Source organism: Schistocerca gregaria, chromosome 3, assembly GCF_023897955.1.
Source record: "Schistocerca gregaria isolate iqSchGreg1 chromosome 3, iqSchGreg1.2, whole genome shotgun sequence".
NCBI classification, from domain to species: Eukaryota; Metazoa; Arthropoda; class Insecta; order Orthoptera; family Acrididae; genus Schistocerca; species Schistocerca gregaria.
This window is the reverse complement of record NC_064922.1, coordinates 495,919,479-495,939,702: the sequence shown is the minus strand read 5'-3', so window position 1 is coordinate 495,939,702 and position 20,224 is coordinate 495,919,479. Positions and strand designations below refer to the sequence as shown.

The 20,224-nt window shown below is 38.8% G+C and overlaps 1 protein-coding gene across 1 annotated transcript in view; it reads right to left on the bottom strand.

Annotated features, from left to right (window-relative positions):
* The window catches only part of LOC126353756 (ATP-dependent RNA helicase DHX8), a 145,474-nt gene that overhangs the window by 113,604 nt on the left and 11,646 nt on the right, over positions 1-20,224 (bottom strand). The window contains exons 4-6 of the mRNA XM_050002811.1: positions 15,159-15,789; positions 12,765-12,926; positions 3,323-3,438 (exon numbers count right to left, since the gene is read on the bottom strand). Coding sequence (XP_049858768.1) covers positions 3,323-3,438; positions 12,765-12,926; positions 15,159-15,789 — 909 coding nt within the window. The remainder of the gene's footprint in view (positions 1-3,322; positions 3,439-12,764; positions 12,927-15,158; positions 15,790-20,224) is intronic.

Sequence of the window (20,224 nt, the reverse complement as noted above, 5' to 3'; positions counted from 1 at the left end):
AAAACTCAGTCCTGTGCTATAGTAGGTGACCATGGCATTTAACAGAATTCCAGTTCCTCTGTGCATTACAGCTCCTACTGTAATCACCAATTCACATAACAAGATAGTTGTGAACAACAATTAGATGCCTGTAATACAATGTTAAAAAAAAGCACCTTCTAGAAATTGACAAACGTGTTGGGCATAAAGTATCGGTGGCATGTCACTGCTTGCAGAAGTGATCTGTGGAACATTCCCATACCCTTATACCAAGTTCTCAATGTCCGTGAAGTGCAAATGCACATCAAGATGGACATGTCAGCAGCAGTGGCCACCTGAATATCACCCAAGAAAGAAAAAGGAGCACATGCTGCAAATGCTGCATCACCAAGGACCACTAACCCTCTGCTTGCAGCAAGACTAGCATACGTGTGCCTCTGGAAAGACTGCTATCACTGACACCATGACTGACGAGCACAGCTACTCTAATGTCCTGAAAGAACAACTGAAGAGTAGAATGGCATTCTACTGTCATCAGTGATGACAGCATGTTCTGTTTACATGCAAGTGATGGACGTACACATGCATAGTATAGATGTGGTGAACGGCTTTTTCTGGAGTGCATTTGTCCATGACTCACAGGCTTCATGGTGGGAGGCATCAGTTACAGCTTACAGTCCCGTGTGATGTTTCTGTAGGGCAAAGCAACCAATGCCCACTACATTGCACAGGTTGTTATACCCTTAACAGTATCTTCTCAGGCAGCTGTAGGCCATATTAAGACATGCCTCAATATACCAAGTTTATTTAGTTTGCACAGATACAAATGAAGCTTTTTGACGGCACGAAATTTCTTTGACAAATATGGTTAAACTTTTGCAGAAGTACATAGAAATCTCACACTCACCAGCAAACTTGGAAGACAAACTGAGAAACTCTTAGCCTGGAGAATTTCAAAAGCCATGTCACCATCAGATTCTAACTCTTTACTATTACTCATAAATTCCCTTGAGTCTGGACACACTGCCCAATAGTTATACCCTGACACTGTTCTTTATTAATTATTTCATTTTTTGCAATTACAGTGGCAACCTATGGAAATAATAATGTCAAGGAATAACAAACTGTAATTCACTGAAATGATGGGTGGTACACAATGGCAACACTGAATAAATTGTGTGGTTTTCCATCAGAGAGGAATGCAGTTGAATATAATAGTAATTATTATAGTAACAGTACATTATATATAGGGCATAAAGAGAAAACACAAACAATGCTTAATGTGTTGTGTGGTTTGGTAAACTGGTCATTTTTCAGGAGGGGACTCCTGTTCGGAAATGAACTGTTTGAGCCATGTGGGGCATCAAAATTTGAGAACAGATTGGATATGGTGACGTGTTCATTTTCTTAAGACACAATGGCACCCCATAGCACAGTAAATTACAAAATAGGTTCAAATTTTGGACTCACAACTTGGTTGCATACAATGTAGAGACTAAACTGAACCTCGTTACTTCTAACCTCCCAGCACACCTGGATTTCTGTCTGCTCAAGTGTGAGCATTTACTATCCTCTCCTGAGTGAACATGCATTCATCACTGAACAACACCACAGTGGAGAAATGTAATCTAAGTATGTGGCATTGTGAATACCATTGCACAAGCTGTACTCATTCTTAATAACACTCTACTACTGTTGCCTGAACTTTCTGCAGATGGTATGGATGACATACTTATCATAATCAACATTTCACACATTTACATGACACATGCCCAGTGCTCACACCACTCAGCAAGTGCTAGTGGGTCGTTCCTCATTGAGGTGTTTCAAAATGCCCTTCTCAGTATCAACTGTTTGACCTATGCAAGTAGTCAATTTCAGGGTTTTTACACCTGATACAGAACAGAATTGCGGAATAATTGATAATATTGATAATAGTTGATATATGTTCTTCCATATGTCCAGCAAATTTTTCAACAGCATTTAGTACTACTGTGTGCACACTAAAATGTAGCATGCACTGAAAAGAAACTTTCCTGTACATTCATGTTGCAATTCTCGAAACACTCCAGGCAGAAAATACAATAGTTACCTACAAGTTTTCTGTCTCTCTTATTCTTCTCTCAAGTGCTTCGAACAATAAATGATACATGATATTTCTATTCAGAAATGTTTCCGCATAAAATCAGGCATCAACCATGTGACTGACATCAATTCTGCTGCATGTCAGCAGCACATTGTTCACTGTGATGCTCGTGTAATGTCACAACAGTACTGCACTGGTACAGAACACAAGTATCCAATTATGATGAGAACAAATACTCACTGAAGGATGTAGTGCATGCACAGGTAGACTAATAGGTGCAGTCCATGTGTCTTTCTTAAACTTTGGCTAGTGCTTTGCATTACTCAGAACACAAAACAATCAAAGAAGAATGGATGAATTATCACCCTGCAGCAGAGTGCGCACTGATCTGAAACTTTCTGGTAGATTAAAACTGTGTGCTAGACCAGGACTCGAACCTGGGACCTTTGCCTTTCACAGACCACTTCTCTATTGACTGAGCTATCCGTGGACAACTTATGATCATCCCTCACACCTTTAATTCTACCATACCTCATTTCCTACCTTCCAAACTTCACAGAAGTTCTCCTTTCGACCTTCTGGGACTAGATTGAAGGTGAGGTAGTGATGGAAGTAAAGCTGTGCCTGGACAGCTCAGTTGGTAGAATACTTGCTTGTGACAGGAAAAGGTCCAAAGTTTCAATCCAGGACTGGTACACAGTTTTAATCTGCTGCTAAGTTTAAGAAGAAACTCTGGCCACCACCATTCTCACACTGAGATGCTTCACAGGGTCAAAGCTATGCATTTCTGGGCAGGAGTTTTCTCTTTTAAAAAATGACCAGTTTGCCATCCTGCACAATACACTGAGAGTTGTCAGGGTTTTTCTGTACATCCAGTGTAATGTTCACTGTGCTATTAATACTAAAATGTGTGTTTCTTCCATTCTGTTCACTGGTAATTCACAGCAAAAATAATGGTGTACTGGCACAATTTCAGTTCTTAAGTAAACAAAAGGGAAAGAAGAAGAGCCACATTGCTCTTCATGTTTCCCACGTCATACACTGAACAGAAGCAATGTATGACAGCAGTGGAAGAGGATGCATAAAGTTCAAGGCTAGAAATCTTTAGGCTGTCAAACATCCTGTATTTATAACAATTGAAAATATGATACATAACTCTAGTAAAAAGCAAAATCTTAAAGGCATAACCAGTTTTTATGTAGATGATGAAGGCAATAACATGTAAAATAAATACATATGATAAATATCTTATCTTACCTGTCCTTATTAAGAAGCAGGTTGTTACCCGTAGGATTCAGGTCTTCTCCTGTTTCTTGATCTACGTCTTTCATTGACAATGAAACTTTCTGACCAGTGCAAGAAAGTACCTTGACCTGGAGCACAAAAAAAAAATTTGTGTAACTGACTCATAATAAATTGTATTAAAAGTTAAATGTTAAATTCACTTGAGAAAACTATAAAATGATGAGACACAGTCACTGGCTAGTTCACACCCTCAGGAGGTGAACATTTTAGTGCTGCCAATAGACAGATATACAAGTACACTAAACCATTTTAGTTTTTGGAACTACATGTTGCTACTGCAGGGAGGAAATGGGGATTGTCTGGTGGAGGTTGCACAGAAACACAAATCACCCAGCCCAGTATGAGATGGACCCTTCAGTTGGAGGGAGAAGCTGAGAGACAAACATGAAGGGGCGTGCTGTCCCCCCCCCCCCCCCCCCCCCCCCCTGCCATCCAACATTTTTACATTTTTATTATATTGATACATCCACTTCACATTACTTTGTATAAAGGCATAAACTGATGAATGAAATATAATATTCACAGTAGCACACATTTTTCCAGAAAATAATAAAATTACACTAACACACTGCAATGCAAAATTGTACACGTACTCTTCTTTCCACAACAGGAGCAACATACAAACAATTCTTCAATTGGTTGCCATAACATAAACATGGCAACTCATTTTACTGGATGGTGTTTAACTATTAAAACTGCACTTATAGGTTAACTTTGAAAATCAACATATTTGTTGTTCAAGTAACAAAATATGCTCAGAACATTTCCTCCCCAGTAACTAAATGCAGATCTGAAAGGTGAGTTATTAGATCTTCCATTCTGAAATATACAAGGGGCCTTCAAAAAGTAAGTTACATATTAATATGGAGACCAATTTTTATTGAATGCTGCACTACACTTCAAAATGACATAGGCACATGACACTGTTTTTCAACACAGTCTCTATGTCTCTGTAATAATAACGAATATTAACCAATAAAAAAATAAGAATCATTTGACAAATGACAATCAGGAGTCAAGTTTCCTGACTGTCCACAACTAAAATTGATCCAAACTTTAAGGTAACTGTGAAATAAATGGAGTGTCAGATTTAAAATTAAATCGTGGAAATGATGTTTCTGTAAAAATATATTGTAGTAATCACATTTGTTACATGAAATGATTACTTGTGAAAAAATGTCTGGAAACTTTTTTTCTACCCTTAGGTAGTCACACTGAGGGGTTTGTGGCTCACAGTACCAACAACCCCATACATCACTGGGATAGATTTGGCATTTGGTAGGAACTAGAAGGTATGTGAAAAGAGAGAAAATAATGTGAAGGATTTCACATTAACATTGTTTCCTTCTAAAATATAAGCTCAATCCAGGAGACACGAATATTTTCAGGTCATCCTTAAAAACATCTGTTAGCTACTTATGCAAAAGCCACGGATTTTAAATAGTAGTAATAACACAGAGGCCTCTACATCTCAATCATATTGCTGGATTGCTGCTGTAGCCAGTCAAGGTTAAATATATCACAATGGAAAATGGTAATGGAAATTCTAAAATCCATCATAATTAGCAATTCTACAGAATCCATGAAAAAATATCACTCGGTAAAGGAGGGTAAGATTTTTCCCCAGTATCAGATGAATGTATAGGAAGGCTATGAGACAAGATTAAAAAGAATACAGAATGAAGAATAACAAAGGACTGTATCTACTTTATCAACCACAGTTTAAATCATTTTCAAACATCTCGTTGAATATTTCCATACCTCTATTGTAGCTGTGGTTGTTTATGAATGAGTCTGAGAAAAAATATTTCCCAATGTTTTTCTCACACTCTTTGATGTTACAGTAACATAATCCACAAGAACAAAAAGAAAATTTATTGGTCTGGCAGACAAATAATGTGTTTTACTAGGTAGAAAATTCCCACTTTTCAACATAATTTCCTTTTAGATCAAAAGACTTTCTCCACAATTATTGCAACCCCAAAAGTCTGCAAAATATTTATCTATGGCTACCATAAACTCTTCGTTAGATTCAAAACCTCTCCCAACTAACGTGGGAATAAGTGGAAGCCAAAGAGTGAAAATTATGGTAAACAAGGTGGATCTGTAGAATGTAAACTTTCACAGCTGGAAATGTCACAATTAATAAAACATTCTGTGCTATTATGTTGTGGTCGAATGGATCTCACATTAAAACCCAACATTTCTACTCCATCTGTGGTGGAAATTTTCAACGGGGATTGTAGCTTCTTTGAATTTCTGATTCACACCCTGGCTCTCTACTGACTGCAGCAAAATTCCACTTCTGTGCTGTGGTGTGACATCACCTATTTTGAGTACCTGAGCACAACTGACCATTATTGACTTCCATTGTCTGCTGTTGCTATCAGCCCATGGTGGAGGACTGGTATACACCTTCAGCAGCGGAAATCAGATCTCATTCAGTTTCATGGCTTTCTCCCTACTGAAATTCCTGGGATGTTCTACAATCTCTATGGTGTCTTTGTATAGCATTTCATGGTATCCACTTGTGGCTGCCAGAACTTTAGTCCTATAAAAATGAATATGGTGGTCTCCTGGCTGCAAACATGTTCTGAAACAGCTAATCTGTCAATCTCTCCTCTTCTGCACCTGCCCTTGTGCTGTTCTAATCATTTTTGACCATAGTTTTTATAGTAGTCATGTACACCTTCCCACAACTACATGGAATCCCATCAATTTCAGCTTTTTCCAGTGGCTGGTGAACATCCTTGGCCGATTTTAAGTGATATTGTACCTTCCAGGTGAGTTTGTGTATAACAGCGATGCTCCAATTTTTCAAGATTTTTCCTATGTGGTTAGTAATGTCCTTAATGAAAACAGGAAAACTTTCAATTTCACTGGCACTTGAGCTACGCTTTGATTTTTACATGGTGATCTTAACAGTCTTTTTACCTCAGCAAATGAATAAGCATTCTTGAGTAATGCACTGGAGATATATATTAATTCTGCATCAAGCAGCTCTTGTTCGCAGATTTTCATTGCTCTATCTGCCATTGTTTTTTTGATGCCTTACTTTTATTGTGGATGGTGTTTTGAAGCTTGGTGCAGGTAAACGGTCTGTGTGCATGGGTTTCCAATAAACCATGTGGCCCAAGCTACCATCTTATTCCTTGAAAACTAGCATGCCAAGAAAATTTAACCTTTTACCTGCCTCTTCCTCCATGGTAAACTGAATCTTCGGATTGATCCCGTTGAGATGTTCATGAAAATGACCCAGTTTCTCCCTGCCATGATGCCACAAAGCAGACATACCATCCATATGCCAGAACTAAACATTCAGTTTCTTGTTCCAGTTTCCAATGCCTGATCCTCTAATTTTTTCAAAGAGGTTCACTATAGGTGAGCTTAAGGGGCTCCCCATAGTGACACCATCCATTTGAAAAAAGTGGTTGTGAGGCAACATTTAAACAGATCTGCAAAATCGGAAGGAAAAGTCTGACAGTTGCTGCAACACTACATTGAACGGAACCATAGTGAATAGTGATTCTACAACAAAAACAACTAGAAGAGCACAAGGCTGATGGATCAGCTGTTGTGGCCAGCTTGTTGCTTTGCAGCAGAAAACCACCACATGCATTTTGGTAGTAATCAAGTACTGGCAGCCACAAGCGGATACCATAAAAGCTGTACAGAGAGGCCATAGAGATAGTAAAACATCCTAGGAATTTTGACAGGAAGGATGAGAGCATGAAATTTAATGATATCTGGAGTCTGGTGTTGAAGAAGATGTGAACCAGTCTTCCACCAAAGGGTGATAGCAGCAGCGGATGAGGGCAGTTGATAACAACCAATTGCACTTGGATATTCAAGATGTGGCATAATGCCATTGCAAGGAAACATGTGGAAACAGAATTTTGTTGCAGTCAGTAGTAAGCCAGGGTGGGAATCAGACATTCAAAGAAGCTACGATCACCTTTGATAATGTTCTCCGCAGATGGGGATGAAATGTTGTGGTTTAATGTGAAATCCATTTGACCACGGCATAATAGTCCAGAATATTTTATTATTATTTGTACATTTACACGACTAAACAGGAATTCACCCTTAAAGTGCCTGGCAGAGAGTCCATTGAGCCATCTTCAGCCTATTTCTCTACCATTCCACTCTAAAAGAGTGCAGGAAAAATGAACACTTAAATATTTCCAAGCGAGCTCTGATTTCTATAATTTCTTTTGATCATCATTTCTTCCCACATAGGCTGCCACCAACAAAATATTTTTGCATTTGGAGGAGAAAGTTGGTGACTGAAATTTTGTGAAAAGATCTCACCAGAAATAAAAACACCATTGTTTTAATGATTGGCACCCCAACTTGCATAACATATCTGTGATACTCTCTCCCTTGTTTCGCAATAAGACAAAACAAGCTGCCCTTCCTTGAACTTTTTTGGTGTACTCCATCAATCCTATCTAGTACACATCCCATACTGAGCAGCAACACTCCAGCAGAGGATGGGCAAGTATAGTGTAGCCAATCTCTTTAGTAGACCTATTGCGTCTTGTAAGTGTTCTGCCAATAAAGCAGTCTTTGGTTGGCATTCTCTACAAAATGTGATTGTTCCAATTTCTGTTGTTAATAATAGTAGTATTCTAACAATTTGTGCTTTAGATCCATTAGTTTTCATAATGGTAAATAACTTTCGGGAGGAGCTCTATTGTCCTGATTAAAGATCTTCATTTTTATTTATTTTGCAATTTACATTTATTCTGATATAGTTTTTCCGTCCAATGGCCCACAAAGAGCACAATGTATTTGCCAGTTAATGTTTTGATATTTGGCAAGTAATTAACAAGAAGAATCTCTTTTGCATTCCAGATATCATTGACCATAAGAGTCATGGCAGATGAGACACACTTCATCTTTTTTGGATCAGCACCACTTGTTTTGTTCTTTCACTTCAGTATTGTAGTGGTGGACCCATGTTTCATTCAAAGACACAAGTCAGTGCACAAAAGCAACAGGATTATTTTTACAGTGGTCCTAACACTGATGAGTAATTTTCACTTTTTTGTGTGGTCAGCATTCAACAAATGAAACAACCATCTTTCACAAAGAGTACCCATAATCTTAGTCTGTCAAATAAAATTTAGGCTCACTGGACAAAACATTCATCACCTACTTAAAAGAGCACACTGGTCACTCTAGAACATATGGTATAGAATTACTACCACCAATAGGTCATACGATCCTCTACTGCACTGAAATGGTGTGTATGTGTCTTCAGGTTGTATTAAATCAGGGTAATAACTTGGAATGATGGGGGATGTAACAAAATGAAAGAAATGAGCCATCATGTTTGGACATGTCCATGACCACATGGTGAGTGAAGATGCCAAACTTTTTGGTGTATTAACATGGACTGTCCAACATTTCTGCAAGGAATGGAGTATTACTCCGAACCATGTAACACAGCATAAGTACAGTGGCTGTAAAAGGGTTCTAACAGGAACTGAAGACATGCCTTGTTAATAACAATTGGTTTCAAACTTGTCAGGAACTGCTGCTGTCTGAGAGTGCTGATCCATATCAACTGCTTTCCGAGTGAAGACTGTGTAGGGAACTGTGTGCAACAGACATTTGGAGTCAGCTACCTCGCAAAAAGTCTTGAAAGTGCTAAACAACACAGAAATTAGACATTAACTGACTGGAGAGGAGAGGAGAGTTGTGGTGTGACATGGTATGGCATGACAAGTTGCAATCCTGTCACTTTTCCAAAGATGCAAGATGTCGAGTACTTCAGGGTGGTCAAGGATATTATTAGTATAAAAATGCTGTGTAAACAAATCTAAGCTGCAGATAAAGCTGAAACCTGACTGACATATTATGCATGAGATACAAAGATAACAAAACTAAAATTTCATTTTATCAGTTTGAGTAGGGCTGAGAAATTTCTCCTTTCCTTGTATTCTCATAACACACTTTTCCTTGCCTTTACTACAGTAACACACTCATTGCTTCCGAAACTTAGAGCTTCATTTCCAACTGACTAAAATAGGTTATTTTACACAATTAGCACTTCTTGTTGTTGTTGTTGTTGTTGTTGTTGTTGTTGTCTTCAGTCCAGAGGCTGGTTTGATGCAGCTCTCGATGCTACTCTATACTGTACAAGGTTCTTCATCTCCCAGTACCTACTGCAACCTACATCCTTCTGAATCTGTTTAGTGTATTCATCTCTTGGTCTCCCTCTACGATTTTTACCCTCCACACTTCCCTCCAATACTAAATTGGTGATCCCTTGATGTCTCAGAATATGCCCTACCAACTGATCTCTTCTTCTAGACAAGTTGTGCCACAAACTCCTCTTCTCTACAATTCTATTCAATACCTCCTCATTAGTTATGTGATCTATCCATCTAATCTTCAGCATTCTTCTGTAACACCACATTTTGAAAGCTTCTATTCTCTTCTTGTCTAAACTATTTATCGCCCATGTTTCACTTCCATAAAAGGCTAAACTCCATACAAATACATTCAGGAATGACTTCCTGACACTTAAATCTAAATTCGATGTTAACAAATTTCTCGTCTTCAGAAATGCTTTCCTTGCCATTGCCAGTCTACATTTTATATCCTCTCTACTTCGACCATCATCTGTTATTTTGCTCCCCAAATAGCAAAACTCATTTACTACTTTAAGCGTCTCATTTCCTAATCTAATTCCCGCAGCAACACCCGATTTAATTTGATTACATTCCATTACCCTCGTTTTGCTTTTGTTGATGTTCATCTTATATCCTCCTTTCAAGACAATGTCCATTCCGTTCAGCTGCTCTTCCAGGTCCTTTTCTGTCTCTGACCGAATTACAATGTCATCAGCGAACCTCAAAGTTTTTATTTCTTCTCCATGGATTTTGATTCCTATTCCGAATTTTTCTTTTGTTTCCTTCACTGTGTGCTCAATGTACAGATTGAATGACATCAGGGATAGGCTAGAACCCTGTCTCACTCCCTTCCCAACCACTGCTTCCCTTTCATGCCCCTCGACTCTTATGACTGTCATCTGGTTTCTGTACAAATTGTAACTAACCTTTCGCTCCCTGTATTTTACCCCTGCCACCTTCAGAATTTAAAAGAGAGTATTCCAGTCAACATTGTCAAAAGCTTTCTCTAAGCCTACAAAGGCTAGAAACGTAGGTTTGCCTTTCCTTAAACCATTTTCTAAGATAAGTCGTAGGGTCAGTATTGCCTCACGTGTTCCAGCATTTCTGCGGAATCCAAACTAATCTTCCCTGACGTCAGCTTCTACCGGTTTTTCTATTCGCCTGTAAAGAATTCGTGTTAGTATTCTGCAACCATGGCTTATTAAACTGATAGTTCAGTAATTTTCACATCTGTCAATGCCTAATTTCTTTGGGATTGGAATTATTATATTCTTCTTGAAGTCTGAGAGAATTTCGCCTGTCTCATACATCTTGCTCACTAGATGGTAGAGTTTTGTCAGGACTGGCTCTCCCAAGACTGTCAGTAGTTCTAATGGAATGTTGTCTACTCACAGGGCCTTATTTTGACTTAGGTCTTTCAGTGCTCTGTCAAACTCTTCATGCAGTATCATATCTCCCATTTCATCTTCATCTACCTCCTCTTCCATTTCCATAATATTGCCCTCAAGAACATCACCTCTGTATAGTCCCTCTATATACCCCTTCCACCTTTCTGCTGTCCCTTCTTTGCTTAGAACTGGGTTGCCATCTGAACTCTTGATATTCATGCAAGTGGTTCTCTTTTCTCCGAACGTCTCTTTAATTTTCCTGTATGCAGAATCTATCTTACCCCTAGTGATATGCGCCTCTACATCCTTACATTTGTCCACTAGCCATCCCTGCTTAGCCATTTTGCACTTCCTGTTGATCTCATTTTTGAGACGTTCGTATTCCTTTTTGCCTACTTCATTTACTGCATTTTCTCCTTTCATCAATTAAATTCAATATCTCTTCTGTTACCCAAGGATTTCTATTAGCCCTCATCTTTTTACCTACTGGATCCTCTGCTACCTTCACTATTTCATCTCTCAAAGCTACCCATTCTTCTTCTATTGTATTTCTTTCCCCCATTCTTGTCAATGGTTTCCTAATACTTTCCCTGAAGCTCTCTACAACCTCTCGTTCTTTCAGTTTATCCAGGTCCCATCTCCTCAAATTCTCACCTTTTTGCAGTTTCTTCAGTTTTAATCTACAGTTCATAACCAATAGACTGTGATCAGAGTCCACATCTGCCCCTGGAAATATCTTACAATTTAAAACATGTATCCTGAATCTCTGTCTTACCATTATATAATCCATCTGAGACCTTCCAGTATCTCCAGGCTTCTTCCATGTATACAACTGTCTTTTATGATTCTTGAACAAAGTGTTAGCTATGATTAAGTTATGCTCTGTGCAAAATTTTACCAGGTGGCTTCCTCTTTCATTCCTTAATCCCATTCCATATTCACCTACTACGTTTCCTTCTCTTCCTTTTGCTATTATCAAGTTCCAGTCACACATGACAATTAAATTTTCATCTTCCTTCATTATCTGAATAACTTCTTTTATCTCATCATACATTTCATTAATCTCTTTGTTATCTGCGGAGCTAGTTGGCATATAAACTTGTACTACTGTGGTAAGCGTGGGCTTCGTATCTATCTTGGCCACAATAATGCGTTCACTATGCTGTTTGTAGTAGCTTACCCGCATTCCTATTTTCCTATTCATTGTTAAACCTACTCCTGCATTACACCTATTTGATTTTGTATTTATAACCCTGTATTCACCTGACCAAAAGTCTTGTTCCTCCTGCCATCGAACCTCACTAATTCCCACTATATCTAACTTTAACCTATCCATTTCCCTTTTTAAATTTTCTAACCTACCTGCCCGATTAAGGGATCTGAGATTCCACACTACGATCCGTACAACGACAGTTTTCTTTCTCCTGATAACGACGTCCTCCTGAGTAGTCCCCGCCTGTAGATCCAAATGGGGGACTATTTTACCTCTGGAATATTTTATCCAAGAGGAATCATCATCATCATTTAACCATACAGTAAAGTTGGATGCCCTCGGGAAAAATTACAGCTGTAGTTTCCCCTTGCTTTCAGCCGTTCGCAGTACCAGCACAGCAAGGCCGTTTTGGTTAGTGTTACAAGGCCAGATCAGTCAATCACCCAGACTGTAGCCCCTGCAACTACTGAAAAGGCTACAGCATAAGTTAGCACTTATGCATGCAAAAAAGATAAAATCTCTGTTCCAACGGACCAGCATTTTCATGAAATCTTTTATAATACTCTTCATTTTTTCAAAACTCCTTGCAATTTAAATCTGTCTCTGTACAACTTAAAATCATCAATTACGCAGAAAAGAAATCTTCTTACCTTGACCTTTTGTCCTCTGGTGACAACATCAGAAACATTCGTTACTCTCCCTTCACGTCGTAGTTGGGATATATGAACAAGACCTTCCCATCGCCGTCGAAGCCCTTCTAGTTGCACAAAGCAACCAAAGGGAACAATGTTTGCAACTTTTCCTGAATAAATCTGTAATAAAGAACAATAGATTAATTAAGTGAGAAGTAGTATAGAGAGAGAGAGTGTGTGTGTGTGTGTGTGTGTGTGTGTGTGTGTGTGTTCCAAGCTCCCCCATACAGAAACCATGGTACACAAATTGCTGGTGTATAGTGGGCATTAACTTTAGGATCTTGGAAAAGTACAATTTTTCTCCCTTCTCATTTTATTTTGTAGCCCAACACTATTGTTTTGTTATTAAAAAAATGTTTGAGTGCAAACAAAAATCACTTCTACCAATATGTTGGTTCACAGCTGTGAGATGTGTCAGATGGCTTGTTTATCAAAAATCAGGCAAGGGAATGCAATGACTTATTAGCAAACTTCTTTTGTAACTCAGAAATTAAAACAGCCATTGTGTCCCCAGATGGAAAACATTTTATGCATAGTAGAAAGATGCCTAGAAAAGCCAGAGCCCCAGTATAGTACAAGCTGTCACAGAGTTTTGGTTATGTATATGTAATCCATAACAGGATTGTTTTGTAAGTTAGCCTGCATTTACAAAACTCAGAATGAGTTCACCTCAAAGACGAAATGTCATGTAAAGAGTGATCAAACAAGGAAAATAGTATCTATTTCTTTCAAAATAGTAATGATATGTAAAGGATAGATTGCTTCTCATCACACAGAGGTTTTGAGTCACTGACTGGCACAATGAAAATGACTGCTAAATATAAGCTTTCAGAAAAAAAGTCCTTCTTCTGAAATAGAAAACACACAGTCAGACAAACACAGCTCACACATGCATGACCACTGTCTCTGAGCACTGCAGCCCAACTGCAGGCTATGACTGCATCTGATGCGAGCAGCAATTTGCTGGACTGGTTGGTGAAGGTAAGAACGAGGCACAGCATGGGAAAAGAGGAGGGATAGCAGGGTATGGGAGGGTGGACATACAGATGCAGTCATTGCCCACAGTCAGGCCCCAGGGCCTGGAGAGAGTGGCTATGTATGTGCGAGATGTGCTTGTGTCAATGTGTGTGTTTTCTATTTCAGAAGAAGACTTTTTTGTCCAAAAGCTTAAATATTTAGCAGTCTTTCTCCTGCCTATGACTCAATGCCTCTTCTCAGTGGTGACTAGCAATTTGTCCTCTTCATACTGATGTTAATTTCATCCTGGACTTCCCATTCTTTTTCACAATGATTGTTTATTTCTGAATGTGTACTAGCAAAATTAATAATCAGAAAGTTTTGGCTCTGTGGCAAAGTGGGTGAGCGTCAGATAACAAATCCAAAGACCACTTAACAGTTGTCCATCGGAGGGAACAGTCATCGTCAACTTTGGGCAAGAGCAGAGTTGACTACCCAGTGGAAGAACACCCTACCGTGCACAATGTGTTTGATTTCAATGGCTGCTCCACAACTTGTGCCATATGGATCCTCTCCCCCCTCCCCCCAAACACAACCTTCTCTGAATTACATTTATGGGAACTGTTCTTGCAACACAATCCGTTAATGCTATAATCTGTCTGGCCTCAATCTCTGGTGGCCCCTGTGGCCCACACCCACATCCACCACTGCCCCAAGAGCCTGACTCCAATCATCCTGCACTTGCACCTCCCACTTCACAGCATCCCTCTTCCTCTCTTCTGTCTCCTCCACCCACACCACTCCACCACGTCACTGTGCAAAACTCTGCCTGCAGCCAGAACTCACTCACCAGTGCCACATTCCTATCCTAAGTGCTTGCTGCCTCTAACACTTCCCACTTCCTTTCTCCCCTCATCCACTCTATGCCACACATCCCAATGAAGCTGAAGTGAATGCACAATACAGTCAGCCACAACACTGTAACTGTGCACGTGTATGTTAGTGTGATATGTTTGTGTGTATGTACTATGTTCATTCTATTACTAATGAAGAAGGAGTCATCTAACAGCTACAATCACTCTCAGTCTCGTTTCAGTATCTGTTGAAGACACAATGCCTAAACTATATAGTCAGTTATTATCTTAACTTCTTCCATTACATTCATATGAAAAAGGGTACATTACAGTCTTTCTGCAGTGTCCAGCTTATTATAAGAAAGTAGCTGCCCATAAAACAACAAAATCTCTCAATGTTATTAAAAACATGAATACAGATTATACTATGACTTATTTTTAAAATTATTTTCTATTACAAAGGACAATGGTAACTTTGTCACACATACCATTACTTATAATAATGTAACTGCTTACAACGATTATGAGGCAGAGTACTAACCTTGCCTATTTCTGGTTCTGTAGGAGCACATGATTCTCCTTGGGTTTCAGAGAACTTTTTCTCCCATTCTCTACTTCCTGAACGCCGTCTCTTCTTTATTTCAGCAGGGCTAGAGCTTCTGTTTCTATTTTTTTCTTTTCTGCTTCTACTATTGCTTCGTTTCCTCTGTCTGTTTCTGTCACTTCGGTCAGTGTGCCTTTCACTTCGGTCAGTGTGCCTTTCACGGCTGTGCCTCCTGGATTTGTCTCTGCTTTCGCTTCGTCTGTCAAATGACCTTTCTCTGCTTCTGCTTCGTCTATCACGCAATCTGTCTTTACTTCTGCTTCGTCTATCACGTGATCTGTCTCTGCTTCTTCTGTTCCTTCTTCCTCTCTCTCTTCTGTCACGACTTTTGCTTCTTCTTGATCTTGACTTTCCCTTACTAGAACTCCTTCTGCTTCTATCCTTTTCTCTATCGGGGCTTCTTTTTTCCTTTTTTACCTCAGTGTCCACATTTTCATCAGTGCCATCTGTTTTTGATATTTTAGCCAACAACTGATCAGGTACAGTAACTTTTTTGGCATCTATTTCATTTTCTTCATCTGTTCCACTTGGACTTTCTGACATGACTTCTTGTTTCAACTTCCGTGATCTGCATTAAAGTAATTACAATGAAAAATGAATTAAAGCTCAGAACATATACATATGATGGTACATGTGAATGTTACTTACAAATAATTTAAAGTAAAAAATAACCAAAATAAATACTGGATTAAATGAAAGATGTTTTCTATAGGTATATGTGCAGTCCATAACAGGCCAAGGGTAACATTAGTCAGTTTGGTATTTTATACTAATTATGCAGGCTAGCAGCAATGATCTTCCTGCCTATAAAATTAGAATTTTTCACTACTGTGTTTTATAGGTCAAGAGAAACGCTAATATTTAAAGTGAAATCAATGATCTTTCTTGAAGTATTTTGAATGAAAACAGTTTCGTGGTCCCCCTAGTTATATTATCTTGATGGAGGAGCCATAGGCTATATAGTACATTAGCAATAATTTAACAAACAAGGTCAAAAGAAAAGGTGCAACTGATTTGTATCTAAGATTAGAAACATGTAATAGGTAATATAAGAAAAGACAATTAAAAATCACATGTTATTAGATAATCAATCAATGAACTGTACAATTATCTAGATCCATGGTTTGAAACTCCATGTTAGTACTACAAAAATAAGCAATGTTTGCAGTAAATAGGCACTAATTCATTTCGTACACAAGCAACTGCTATCCTTCTGGACTTCCTGGTGTAGTCACACAAGGAAGAGCCACACAGTATATACAAACAGCAGTTGTTTACTAAATGCTAGACATCATAAATAAGCTCCACAATTAGCTTTAAATTCGACAGCAGGTCTTATGACATCATATCTGAAATTTCCCTTTCCATATGCTCGAAGGGTTTCCATTTAATTGAAAACTCAGCACTTAACCCTGTTACTGGGTACAAATTGGCTATACTGGTGTAAAAAGGAGAGCAAGTACAAAAGTTCACAAGTACAACCGAGGACTCATAGCATTGCTGCTACAGAAGCAACAATTGGGTAAGACACAGTAATACAATAATTGATCAGTTGTTGTTGTGGTCTTCGATATGAAAACTGGTTTGATGCAGCTCTTCATGCTCCTCTATCCTGTGCAAGCCTCTTCATCTCCTAATAACTACTGCACCCTACATCCTTCTGAATCTGCTTACTGAATTCATCTCTTGGCTCTCCTTCTACAGCTTTTACCCCCACCCCCCTTCCTTCCAGTACTACAGCGGTGATCCACTGATGTCTCAGAATGCATCTTATCAACCAATCCCCTCCTTTAGTCAGGTTGTGAGACAAATTTCTTTTTTCCCCAAATCAATTCAGTTCCTTTTCCCTAAATCGATTCAGTTCTTCCTCATTGGTTACATGATCTACCCAACTAATCTTCAGCATTCTTCTGTAGCACCACATTTCAACAGCTTTTATTCTCTTTTTGTCTAAACTGTTTATCAACCATGTTTCATTTCCATACATGGCTACAATCCAGACAAATACATTCACAAAAGCCTTCCTAACACTTAGGTCTATAGTTGAAGTTAACAAATTACTCTTCTTCAGAAACGCTTTTCTTGCCGCTACCAGCCTAAATTTTATATCCTCTCTATTTAGATTGCCATCAGTTATTTTGGTGACCAAATAGCAAAACTCATCTGCTACTTTAAGTGTCTCATTTCCAAATCTAATTTCCTCACCCACACCTGATTTAATTATACTACACTCCATTATCCTTGTTTTGCTTTTGTTGACATTCATCTTACATCCTCCTTTCAAGACACTGTCCATTCCATTCAACTGCTCTTCTACGTCTTTTCTGATCTCTGACAGAATTACAATGTCATCGGCAAACCTCAACATTTGTATGTCTTCTCTTGGACTTTAACGACAAACCCATCCCCCCCCCCCCCCCTTGCTCGATTTTCACATAAATAACATTGTGGATAGGGTACAATCCTGTCTCACTCCCTTCTCAACCACACTCCCCTTTCATGTCCCTCGACTCTCATAACTGCCATCTGTGCTGTTCAAGTTGTAAGTAGACTTTCACTCCCCACTCCCTGTATTTTAGACTCACTACCTTCAGAATTTTAAAGACAGTATTCCAGCCAACATTGTCAAAAGTTTTCTCTAACTCTATAAATGCTATAAACATATGTTTGCCTTTCCTTAGCCTATCTTCTAAGATACATTATAGGGTTAGTATGGCCCCCTGTGTTCCTACATGTTTCTGAAATCCAAACTGATCTTCCCTAACGTTGGCTTTGTAGTATTTCGGGATATTTGTAAACACCCCAACACACCATTGGAAGCCCGTCGACAAGAGATGCTTGTGAGTAAACTGAATAAGGATAAATGTAGTGGGAAAGGGAAATTGTGTGTTTTCCTTTCTTGTATGCACTGAATGTGGAGCAGTGGTGGAGCCAGTGAGAAGGGGACCAGTAAAATGGTATTACAAACACAAGTCGCCCAGGAATCATTTGTGCCATGGTGCAGCAAGTGCAGTGTGTTGTGAAAAGAAATAATGAAAATGTTGGGCAAAATATACCCCTGTTTGAGAAAAGTGTGGTTATTTATTTAGTAGTGCAATAGAGAGTACTTGCGGAAGCATTCCAGGGATCTTCACCGCAGCTGCATTGACAGGGAGGTGGCATGGAAGGATCCGGAGCACCAAAAGAGAAAAAACTACTCTGAGAAGAGAGGATAAAGGTAATAATACTTTCACCTGTTTCTGAAGAAGAGAGATATGTTAACATTGAGAATAGATTTAAGTGTGAGGAAGTCGTTTCTGAAAGTAGTTGTATGGAGTGTAGCCATGTATGGAAGTGAAACATGAATGATAAATAGTTTGGAGAAGAAGAGAATAGAAGCTTTCGAAATGTGGTGCTACAGAAGAATGCTGAAGATTAGATGGGTAGATCACATAAATAATGAGGAGGCCTGGAACAGAATTGGGGAGAAGAGGAGTTTGTGGCACAACTTGACTAGAAGAAGGGATGGGTTGGTAGGACATGAGTTGAGGCATCAAGGGATCACCAATTTGATATTGGAGGGCAGCGTAGAGGGAGACCAAGAGATGAATACACTAAGCAGATTCAGAAGGATGTAGGTTGCAGTAAGTACTGAGAGATGAAGAAGCTTGTACAGGATAGGGTAGCATGGAGAGCTGCATCAAACCAGTCTCAGGACTGAAGACCACAACAAACAACTTTCACCTGGCGGTGTATTGGTGTCGGCAAAATACTGACCTGTTATATCGGCCTAACGCCCACTACAAATCTTACAAAATAAACAACAGCAGGAAAAAGAAGGAAAAATACACCCCATATGGTGACGTGACCCTGAGAATGCAGGAGCAAGTAAGTGCAGAAAACTGATTTTATTCAGAATTACAACCCCAAAGAATAGAAGACAGAGAAGTTACCCCTGGCAACTATCAATCAACAACAGTACCTTATAACACATGTAACAAGAAATAAAAAATGCCTGAGTTCTTCTTTCAAACAATTTGTCTAGGAAAGAATAGTAAGCACACAATGAATGGAAAATATAATCTGAAACAGAGAGAAAGAAGAAGACAGTGGCAGTAGAAAGTGCACCCGTATTACAAGCAATTAGTGCACAGAATTAGTTCAAAATTTAACAAAATTGTTTTGACTGGATAATTCATATGCCAGCGGGAGTTATCAACACAGAGCGGTGAGCAGTTACGTGAGTACGGGGTGCTGTGTTGTCCAGTCAGCGGTAGTGCACAGCACGAGAGCAGATGTCGGCTTCAGCTTCAGTGCCAGCTTCAGCTTCGACAGTTCTACAATGAGCACGCAGTTCACTGTTCCACAGAAGGGTGAGCCGTGAACATTTAAAAAGTACAAACAGTTCTGTGTTAATATCAATACTGAAAGAACAAGCAGAGAAGGATACGGAAGGACAGAAAGTGGAACAAATAGAGTTAATTAAGTCCATTAAGGGACAAATTACTGAATCAATAGATGACATACTAAGCCATAAAATGCAAGAGGTTAAAGCTAACCTGCAATCCAACTTAAACACACAAATTAATATTCAAAACATTAAAATAATGAAGATAAACTCTAAAGTAATGAATTATGAGAATCAGTGCCAGTAGAGGTACACCAAGTACAAGTGTTAATAGATGATTTACAAGAAAGTGTACACAGAATAACAACCCGACAATTGGTTATTTGTGGAAGATGAAAATTTAGAAAAGGCGCAATGTAAACCAATTACAATCTGAAGAATAGGAAATAAAGGAGTGGAAACTTACAGTGATTCAGGAAGCAAAGTATCGGTAGTTTCGGAGGAATGGCTATTAAGTGAAAGGATAAAGGAATTTACTAATTTACCTGTTATGAGAGTACATACTGTAGGTATTACAGGTGTTAAGAGTAATGTAGTGAAACAGGAAACAAGGATTACTTTTGGAATACACCAATTGGTGTTTGAACAAACCATGTTAATATTCCCTAAAATAAAC